Source organism: Protomyctophum parallelum (genome assembly GCF_964188405.1).
Source record: "Protomyctophum parallelum genome assembly, chromosome: 13".
NCBI lineage: Eukaryota > Metazoa > Chordata > Actinopteri > Myctophiformes > Myctophidae > Protomyctophum > Protomyctophum parallelum.
The window spans coordinates 2,658,404-2,669,530 of record NC_139708.1 but is presented as its reverse complement, the minus strand read 5'-3'; the positions used below and the strand labels follow the sequence as shown (position 1 = coordinate 2,669,530).

General features: G+C 45.8%; 1 protein-coding gene across 2 annotated transcripts in view; it reads right to left on the bottom strand.

Moving 5' to 3' along the window:
• pde4a (phosphodiesterase 4A, cAMP-specific) overlaps positions 1–11,127 on the bottom strand; it is a 38,900-nt gene that overhangs the window by 20,242 nt on the left and 7,531 nt on the right. Inside the window, exons 3-6 of one of the 2 annotated variants that reach the window (XM_083779477.1) lie at positions 10,595–10,631; positions 9,043–9,113; positions 7,944–7,993; positions 7,404–7,516 (exon numbers count right to left, since the gene is read on the bottom strand). In XM_083779477.1, the coding sequence (XP_083635603.1) occupies positions 7,404–7,516; positions 7,944–7,993; positions 9,043–9,113; positions 10,595–10,631 (271 nt within the window). Of the gene's footprint in view, positions 1–808; positions 873–7,403; positions 7,517–7,943; positions 7,994–9,042; positions 9,114–10,594; positions 10,632–11,127 lie in introns of those variants that run through there. The other variant, XM_083779478.1, reaches the window with a different exon arrangement.

Here is an 11,127-nt window from a genome sequence, read left to right as displayed (position 1 = left end):
AGAACACCGTTGTGCGACGGAGTATAAATTGGGCATAATGTCATGGAGGTAAACACTGACATTGGTTCATTACGCTAAGTGTTGCCCTTCACTGATGATGCTTTTGCCAACTGAAAGTGTGTATTGAGCCTAACCCAGCCTCAGGTGAAGGACGCTGGCAGCAGGTGTGGAGAATGAAGATGGAGGTCATGCAACACAGCTATGTTCTCGCTGACATCCACGAGACTACATCCTCACACGATGGAAAATCTGGCAAGTTGTGCACACAGATTGTGGGAAGCAGGCCTTTATGCTCATTCAACCGTTTATTTTTCCAGTGCAGAAACTCTTGAGCAGGGTTAGGGTTATAATAAAGTGTGTGCCTCCTTGTCTGCTCAGATATATAAATAATGGATGAGGACAGAAAGAGTACAGGGAAATATAAACACACCCTCACCAGCATTCCAACCTCTCTGTTCCCCCAACACACATACCGTACCTCATTACATCATCTACGTGTTTCTGCCACATAATATTCACTGCCTTTTCTTATATTTCAGTTAGAAATAAACAACACACAGACTGTGTGCACATTAGCCACTGAAACCCATTATACTTGGTAAACTAAACACGAACTTCTCTACACCAAACCGATATAGCCGATCTACAAGCTCTTGTAGATAGGCTATATTTTTGGCATACGATTCCCCCAGAATGGGGATGCTATAGGGCTAGCTGCCCTGACTAATGCATGTCAACATAACACTGGAAGAGTTCACAACATCTAATCCAAGATGGCGACCAGCGGGGTCACCTCCCTGAGCCCTACCTGGTCCCACCAGCCGATGAGCCAGGGCCTGGAGCAGGTCTCGCAGAACAGGTCCACGAAGGGGGTCCGGCGCTCCGCCGCCATGCCCCCCCCTTCGAGAACCCCTCCGGCATCAGCGCCGAGGTCCAGCTCTGCCCCCGTCCTCCCCTGCATGGGGCTGTAGCTGGAGGAGCGGGGCAGACGGAAGCCCCCCGGCACGGGGGAGGGGCAGGGCGAGGGCGCCGGGTCAATGCCCATCTCCAGCTCCACCACCCCCATGCTGAGGGCGACGGGGGGCGATGGCCGCTGCTGGCACACGCAGGAGGTGCAGTAGTGGAGCGGCGTGGGGGCACTGCGCTCGCCCCAGTGGCATGAGGCCGTCGTCAGGGCGTGCGGGGAGAGGCCGGGACACTCCAGGGCGATCAGCAGTCCCGTGGAGGGGGGTGACGGGGTTGGGGATAGTGGGAGGGGGGAGGGCTGAGGCCAAAGGCTGCTGGTGCTGGCTGTCTTTTGTCCCTACATGCAGCACATCGCAGCAGGCCGCCCGCTCAGTTATGATGGTGCTGGCTGTCTTTTGTCCCTACATGCAGCACATCGCAGCAGGCCGCCCGCTCAGTTCCAGCCTAGGCTCAGTCCAAAGACGAGGGTCCGTCCCGCAACGGGCAGGCCAGGAGCCCCCTGGATCTTGGCTGCCGGAGAGACTACATCTCATCGCATTTGCTGAGCAGAGCTGACCCGAATGTACGATAACCGCAGGGTGGGGGGGGGGGGGGGGGGTGAGGGAGGGGGTAGCGTGGAGGGGCAACAAAATGCGAGGGGTGGGCAGGAGAGGGGTGCAAGCGACTGTCTGAAGGGCACTGCGAGGAGTGACAGGGACAATGATGGAGGAGGCAGAGAGAGATAGAGACGCTGATGAAGAGCAGATGACCGTAGAGACGTAGAGTGACAGAAGAGGGAGAGGAGGAGGATGGAGGATACAGCAGAAAGGCAAGGGGGGGGGGGGGGGGGGTCTGAGGAGAAACAAGGACAGAAGAGAGAGAGCCAGGTAGAACGAGAGAGTGATGCAGGCAGGCCCTTGTAGCGGATGGTCAGGCCGGGAGAATCACGGGCGGAGAGAGAAGCGGTCTGGAAAAACAGGCTCCCACTCTCCCACCTGCGTCTGCTCCCCCTCCCCCCACACCACCGATCCAGAGGCCTGGCCCGGTCCTACCAGTGCATCGGCCTGGCTCGCGCCACGTTGATCCCACAACAACACGCAGTCAGTCCACAGCCAGCCAGCCAGCCAGCCAGCTAGCTAGCCAGCCAGCCAGCCAGCCAGCCAGCCAGCTAGCCAGTCAGTCAGTCAGCCTTCCTCTCGACAGCCCCGGAGCTTCGTCTCTTGCTGCAAACTCCGTCCATCCGGCTCAGCTGGCTCAAGACGCTGGAGGTCTATAATCCTGCTCCCCTGTCCTCCTCCGCTGCCTCCTTCCTGTTCCTCCGGTGCTCTGCCTCTTGTGCCGTTTCTTTCCCTGGATGCTGTAGGCTAATCAGCGTTGTGTGTCTGCAGGCGCGTGCATGTGTGCATGCGTCTCTCGGCTGCTCGCTGCTGCTGCTGCTCGCGGTACGAGTGCGCATGTGCTGCAGGTGGCATGTGCGTCTGTCGAATATGTGCGGGCGAGGGTGTGAGGATGAGTGAGAGACTGTGTGGTGGTGATGCTGCGTGTGCACGTGTGTGTGTGTGTGTGTGTGTTTGTGTGTGTGTGTGTGTGCACGTGTGTGTGCCTCCATATTGGCACAAAGTGGATGATATCTGTAGGTGAACAGCAGCTGCTTAAAAGAGCGTCAGACAGTAAAACCCACAAGTGTTGATTTAACTGAAGGGTTTACTGTGTATTCACTGTCTCTGTTTACCCCATGAGACTGTCTCTCGACACAAACTGTATGTACACACACACACACACGCACACACTCACACACACACACACACACACACACTCACAGAGTCACACACAAATATCCTTACAGACTTCGTCCTTGTCCCTTCTATCACAATTGTAATGACAAATGATTGACTGCCTTGCCGTAAACGTAATGAAAGCCGTAACCTATGAAATGAAATTCTAGAACATATAACATGATGCGAGAACGGAACGATGTCCCTTTAAGATGGAACACTACTGAGGCAGCGCTGCCTCGATCCCATTCGTCGGCGGCCACACCACGTGCTTTGCGGCGATAGAGGCGAGCCAATGAGTGAAGGGGAAGGGAAGAGCCTGCTGCTGTTCGATAGCAACCAAGGTTACAGCAGAGACATCAGCATCATGCAGGACCACTTCCCTCTGCTGTCCTCCCACCCACAGACATCACCCCTCCTCTCTCTCCTCTCTCTCTCTCCAACTCTCCATCCCTCTCTCTCCCCCTATCCCCCTCTCTCTCTGTCTCTCTCTCTCTCTCTCTCTCTCTCTCTCTCTCTCTCCAACTCTCCATCTCTCTCTCTCCCTCTTCTCTCTCTCTCTCTCCCTCTTCTCTCTCTCTCTCTCTCTCTCTCTCTCTCTCTCTCTCTCTCCCCCCCCTACCCCCCTCTCTGTCTCTCTGTCTCTCTCTCTCTCTCTCTCTCTCTCTCTCTCTCCCCCCACTATCCCCTCTCTCTCTCTCTCTCTCTCTCTCTCTCTCTCTCTCTCTCCCCCCTATCCCCCTCTCTCTCTCTCTCTCTCTCTCTCTCTCTCTCTCTCTCCCCCCCCTATCCCCCCCCCTCTCTCTCTCTCTCTCTCTCTCTCTCTCTCTCTCTCTCCTCTCTCCCCCCCCTATCCCCCTCTCTGTCTCTCTCTCTCTCTCGCTCTTCTCTCTCACTTACAAATACATGCACATTGAAGAAGCCCAGCCATGCATACACTATGCATGGATGCAATACACAAATCCAACATTTTATACATTTGTACTGCTGTTGCAAAACAATTAAAATAAAACGCCAAGAAAACGGAACCGATATGAACATCTGACAAGCTCTGTTCTCTAGGCCTCCTCCTTATAGTCGTCTACTATAGGACGCTTCTTATTCATGTGGTTAAAACAACATTACAAAACTCACTGCTAACCACATCCTCACAATAATACAGAGTAAACTCACTGCTAACCACATCCTCACAATAATACAGAGTAAACTCACTGCTAACCACATCCTCACAATAATACAGAGTAAACTCACTGCTAACCACATCCTCACAATAATACAGAGTAAAAACTCACTGCTAACCACATCCTCACAATAATACAGAGTAAACTCACTGCTAACCACATCCTCACAATAATACAGAGTAAACTCACTGCTAACCACATCCTCACAATAATACAGAGTAAACTCACTGCTAACCACATCCTCACAATAATACAGAGTAAACTCACTGCTAACCACATCCTCACAATAATACAGAGTAAACTCACTGCTAACCACATCCTCACAATAATACAGAGTAAACTCACTGCTAACCACATCCTCACAATAATACAGAGTAAACTCACTGCTAACCACATCCTCACAATAATACAGAGTAAAAACTCACTGCTAACCACATCCTCACAATAATACAGAGTAAACTCACTGCTAACCACATCCTCACAATAATACAGAGTAAACTCACTGCTAACCACATCCTCACAATAATACAGAGTAAACTCACTGCTAACCACATCCTCACAATAATACAGAGTAAAAACTCACTGCTAACCACATCTTCACAATAATACAGAGTAAAAACCATCCCAAAGTGCACACAAGTCAGGCATGAAATGAGCCTTTGACCTGAAACCTCAAAGTCTATGATTGCATGTACACCAGTGGTTCTCAACCAGTGGTCCGGGGATCACCAGTGGTCCTTGAAGGGATTCCAGGTGGTCCCCAGCTAAATGATGGGGTAACCAAATGGACCCTTATTAGAGCCTTATTAGACCCTTATTAGATCTTGAGAGCGTAAAATGAAACCAAAAAAATAGTTGTTAAATTATCGTTAAACATCTGCATTATTTAATTTACAAGAATTCTCCACAAAATAGAGAACATAGAAGATTTTTTATTTTGATCAACATTTGCCTGTTATCTCTCCTAATGGTACCACCATCAATACGGTATGGTATTGTGGACAAAATCTTGTCCAAGGACAAAAATTATTCCTTAGTTTTGGGTCTGAGAGGCTAAATCTCATCGAATGGTGGTCCGTGGCTCAAATGCAGAATAAATAATGGGCCTTGATGTGAAAAAGGTTGAAAACCACTGGTATACACTGATATATACTAAAATACTCAGGGTTCATTTATCCAATTGTAACTCGGAGCGAGTACAAACGAACCCTTATGGGTCCATTTGGTTTGAATTGTACACTCCCAGTGTTCAGTGTTCAATGGACACTGATGATGTTACTGTTTACACAAACTCAACACAACTTTATACAACATTATGTCTTAGATAGCTTAGATAGCATTTGACACAGACTTGTAGCATGTTATGTAGACAGCACTATAATTGTATTCTATATAGTCATAGCACGCCATAGTACATATGTATAGCATAGTAGTAATTATGTATAGTTTATATGTAGTGTATGTATAGTTTCATTATATAGATATTCCACTGTTACTCTCTTAGCTTACGCATGTTTCATGATAAATGCTTTTATGTGATGTATTCCCATGCTTTTGTTCTTGCTTAAATGTAAGTCGCTCTGGATTAAGAGCGTCTGCTAAATGCCTAAATTGTAAATTGTAAATTTTATGTCAAGACAATAGCAGTGTGAAGTTTGTCAGTTTGTCAGTGGTGGAAAACAGTACTAACATAAAAAAATAAAAAAGTTAGTACTGTTTTACATAATGTTGTATAAACTTGTGTTGAGTTTGTGTAAACAGTAACATCATCAGTGTCCATTGAACACTGGGAGTGTACAATTCAAACCAAATGGACCCATAAGGCCTGACTCACACCTTTCGATCATTCGAACATTGATGCATGCTAGATGTAAGCAAGATGTAAGTGTCATGGCCGCCCCAATGCATTTCCAATGGAAGTCACATGGTTTGATACAACATTTTGGACTACAAGCTGTTGTATGGCTTTCGGCTGTGTTTCGACTGCCCCCCCCCCCCTTCCCCTCATACAACACAAATGTTGTGTCAAACCATGTGACTCCCATTGGAAATGCATTGGGGCGAGATGTATCACACCCTTTGTATACAACAAGCATACATCAGTCTGATGCGAAGGTGTGAGTGAGGCCTAAGGGTTCGTTTGTACTCCGAGTTACAATTGGATAAATTAGTATTCTAAAACGGGTAGTCCCAATACTTCATTCTGATTGGCTGGTTACCGTCACGTGACCGGTGTAAATTTCACCGATAACCCACTCCTTCAATCACTTTGTATCAAACTGCAACCTTGTAGCTGAACTGGGGAAGGGGAGCGCTTGATTGCTTTACAAACACATGCCGTGCGGGCGTCTAAGCACCGCCCGGCTCATATGACTGTGAATGTGTGGCTCCAGGCAGCCCCGTAAATACATCAAGCGCTATTCTCCCGTCACATAGGCTACTTGCGGAGCAAAACAAGGAAGTGTTTTGGCTCTGGGTCGCTCGCTCTGGTGGCTCAAAGCGTAGATACTTTTGTGAATTTAATAGTTTTAATATTGCTATATGTTTGTAACCGTTTTAGAAAAGCAATAAGCCACCCGAGGCCCCAGCTTACCGGGTATTTTACACTGCCTACGCTCCCAGGCAGTGTAAAATACCCGGTAACCTGAGACCTCTCGTGGCTTATTGCTTAATTTTAGTATGTACTGTATTAGTGTATACTCGTGGTTTTCAACCTTTTTCACATCAACATACATATATTTTCCCTTTAAGTATGAATACTGCAAAGTAGAAATACATTGCAGCAACAGTACAACAAAAAGTATTTGCATTAAACAGTAAAAGTACTCATTATGTGAAATGCACAGGACTGAATAAACACAAGTAAGATGTGCAAACGCGGGAAGCGAACGCAGCTCGTAAATTGCAATATCAACAATTAGAAATTACTTACTTTTTTTTTCTTTTTAGTTAGTAATTTCTTTAAGTTTTCTACTGTGTGTGTGTGTGTGTGTGCTACAGCTGCGCCCTCTGGTGGCGGGCGGGTGGTGTCACAGCGGGACAGACAGACAGACAGACACACAGACAGACAGACATGATCTGCAGGGTCTCATAGTTAGTGCTCATTGCGTTCGCAATAAATTACTCACTTCAGCTACTTTCAAAATATGTTCAAACATTTCATACATTAGAAATGGGACCTTCTGCATAATGCCTTCTACTTTTGGTACTTTAAGAACATTTTGATACGTTTGCACTTTTTCTCGAGTACATTTTAGAATTTTGAATTGAGTATTTATTTATATATCGCAATATTGATACTTTTACTTAAGTAAAAAATAAAAACTAGTACTTTTTCCACCACTGTTGCGCTGCGGGGAGGGAACAAACATAGAGGTATCTACAACATAGAAATGTATAGAAATAAACATATGGAGTGAGGGAGGGGAGTAGGTGTGTGTGTGTGTGTGTGTGTGTGTGTGTGTGTGTGTGTGTGTGTGTGTGTGTGTGTGTGTGTGTGCACCTTGTTGGAGGCCATCTCACTGACAGAGCGGTGGGTCTGGATGGTCTCCAGCTGGTCCAGACACCAATCCAGCTCATCCAGAGTCTCCCGAGCCATCTGCTGGTACGTCTCCTCTGGAGGGTATACGCAAGAAGCACGCACGCACACATGCACGCACACATGCACGCACACACACACACACACACACACACACACACACACACACACACACACACACACACACACACACTCATGCACACACGCATGCACACACAGACAGACACATTTTTGTTAGTTTTTTGCCTACTTTCATAGAATGGCAGACATTTCTAATTGAATTTATATATTTTTTTTTTCCTTGGAAAAAGAGAAATGGGGAATCAGAGAATAATTTGCATATTGAAGTACAGAAGTACAGTACTTAATAAATGTAGGCTACTTAGTTTCTTTCCACCACTTTGAGTATGTTTGTTAGAGAGAAGAAAATCTGTGAAATTTCAATATTTAAAAAAATATATTCTGAATCCAGCAGTGTAATCAGAGTAAGCTGATTCAACATACCAGAGAGTGTAGCCTGAGGTACAGTGGGTTGGCTTGTCACTGGCGACCTCCTGTGGACAAATGGATCATTACATTAGATGTATGTGATACTTGCTGCCGCCTGCTGGTAACTTATTACTCCAGCTATTCCAGCAACAAAAGAACATTTCAGCAGCATGTATTTATTGCATCATGTTGTGCATAAAAAGAGATAATGTGAGGGGGGGACATTCCATGCCGAGGGCTTTAAATATAATGAAAAGTACACATTTGGTTTAAAATATCACATGTTTGAATACAGATAAACGGCCCCGTTTTTAATCGCATGCAGTCAAGTGGCCAAAAATAGTTTTTTTTACAGAGCCTCTGCTCAGCTCTCCTCCAGAAGTGTCTAGAATTCTTTGTTCAGGTTTACACAATACAATCCCCAGTGTTTAAATTTAAAGAAACACATTTTTAGTGGGTTTTACTGTGAATGAGGGAGAAATATATTTCCAGGGCATAGTGCTGCATAATTATAGAAGCTGGTAATTCCATGGAATGTGTGTGTGTGTATTATATAAATCCTATTGGTATATAAGACTACGTTTTTAAAATATCAAATTTACAACTGGGTTGTAATATAATCGGAGACTATTTGACATTCAATGTTCTTTTTCTACAAATGATTCTTGAAAAATGGGGGTCGTCATATATTCGGCACAATACGATATATATATAAAAGAATATATATAAATATATATATACGGTATATATTGATGAAGTGCTAAAAGCCTGCCCTGTCTATTGAATTACAAAGGGAGGTAAATTTAGCACTATTGACCATCGCAATTGTCTGCATGCATACAGACTCTGCGTGAGATATACAGTACATTAGGAGGATATGCGGCGCTCGCACAGTACCGGGACAAACATATTGAAAACACCAACGCCAAATAACACCACTGATTTTCTCTTCTTAACAGGAACGAGGATATCTGATACTGTTGGACGATAAATGCATTCCGGTGGGACCACAGACGGGCTAACACAAGCAGTGACACACTACTAAACAAATGGATCGGCGTGACCAGAGTGAATTTGGCAGGGCCGACGGCGGAGCTATGATGATGATACTGACTTGTTTGTGGGTGTCGTGACATTGGCGAGGATGGTGAAGTTGCTTCTTACAGTTCGTAGGCTGGCCAACACCTGGATAAGGGAGGGGGGAGGGGGCAGACACGATAAAGTCACTGCACTTGTTAGACAGAAGAACAGTACCTGTTTATCACAGTGGACTATCACATGATGGTCACCAAGTGTCCCCATAACGATAAAGCACAATGAATTGCCTTGTTGTTGAAAGGTGCTTTCTGTGCATTCTGACCGGGCACCCATTTTGGTGTCAGCATCATGTCGTGCTTTAGCTATTGAAAAATAGCAGATCTACAAGCTCGTATCGCGCCACCGAGTGGCACGATACGAGCTTGTAGGTCTGCTATTTTTGAAAAATCGAAGAGCAACTGACATTTTTAGAATCTGATCTCAGGTCAGAATGGGTTCATCAGACCAGTGTGTGTCCGGCGGAAACCTCGTATGAATCTGATCTCAGGTCAGAATGGGATAAAATACACCTTCCTTGCCTTGAGCAACGTTCAAACGTTGAATAATAGCTTGGCCAGGAGTTTATATACTTTCACTCAAGTACTGCGGTTGAGTACCTTTTTGTCCACCACTGCTAATTACCCAGACTTTCAAAGGCATTTACAACAACAATATTTGCCTTTTAAAGAGTATGGTAGGATATATGTAGTATTGTAGGATGTAGGCAGGCTACAACAGTATGTGTTCTCTGTCTTGAGTTGAGCTCTAAAAGATGTCCTATGCATTCATGCAAATGGCAAAAAAGTCTATTCTACTCTATTCTATTTTCATGACAGCCAAAATATCCTAATTAATTTAGCAGCACAGTGACTCTGTTGGACCTGAATGGAATACAACCTCCCTCAATGTAACACCTGTGAAGAAAGTAACATTACACTGCCAAAAAACTGTTAACTATGCACTACACCAGGGGTCCTCAACTAGAAATGATGAAGGTCCACAAATATTTTTTTGAATAAGACCGAGGTCCGGTCCCATGCGCGGCGTCCATCAGAGAGCGGGGCTCTATGCCCGTTTAGTATGGTCAAGCCAAGCTTATACAAATCAGATCCCCTTCCACCCAACCAATAATGGGGTGCAGAGTGCAGGCCCGGAGTGGAACTCCAAATCAGGCCGGGAGTTATACGCCCTGGCAGGCCACACTGTGCGCGCGTAGCGCGCGCCAGAATTTTGGGGGCCCTTGGAGGACATTTTGGGGGCCTTTGCAGCAATTTCACATGAGAAATGTACCATCTGATGTTATTTATATTATTAACTTTAACCGCAAAGAGGTGGTTCCGCGGTCCGGTTGCGGACCGCGGTCCGCCAGTTGAGTACCCCTGCACTACACCCTGCCTACAGTATGTACAGTACTTAGTTGTTGTACGACAAACTGATGTAAAAGGATCTAAAATAGATCACAACGCATTGTGAGCTTCTATTTTCATCACCTCATATACTGAATTTGAACATTATTCTGTTGAACATTTTCACCTATGACATGACATAGCCAGACCAGGGACGGCAGGTTGAACGTGGTAAGCACATACCTGAGCAAAAGGGGTGACTATCATGTCTTCGGCGTGGCTGTGGAGAGAGGGATGAAAACAAAGGAAAGCAAGTAAATACGAATGGGAGTGTTTAGGATGGACAAACACAGCTGCGTTGCTAAGTGCGTTAAGGTTGGTGGGTATAGCTGTGAAATGGATGTTTACGTGTAGGACTGTGTGAATCTAAGGTTGGTGGGTATAGCTGTGAAATGGATGTTTACGTGTAGGACTGTGTGAATCTAAGGTTGGTGGGTATAGCTGTGAAATGGATGTTTACGTGTAGGACTGTGTGAATCTAAATGGATGTTTACGTGTAGGACTGTGTGAATCTAAACAGAGCAACGGTGCCGAAATGTACTGATGGAAGGTTCAGAGTCAGACGGTTGGAATTTACAGAGAGATGAGCCATGAAATACAGCTGAATGGCCAACGCTAACAGGATCTGCTATGATTTCATCAGCATAATTCTACTGTAATTACAATGTTATTCAATGTCAAGCAAGTGGGCTGTGATTGTTTAGTGTGTGCGTGTG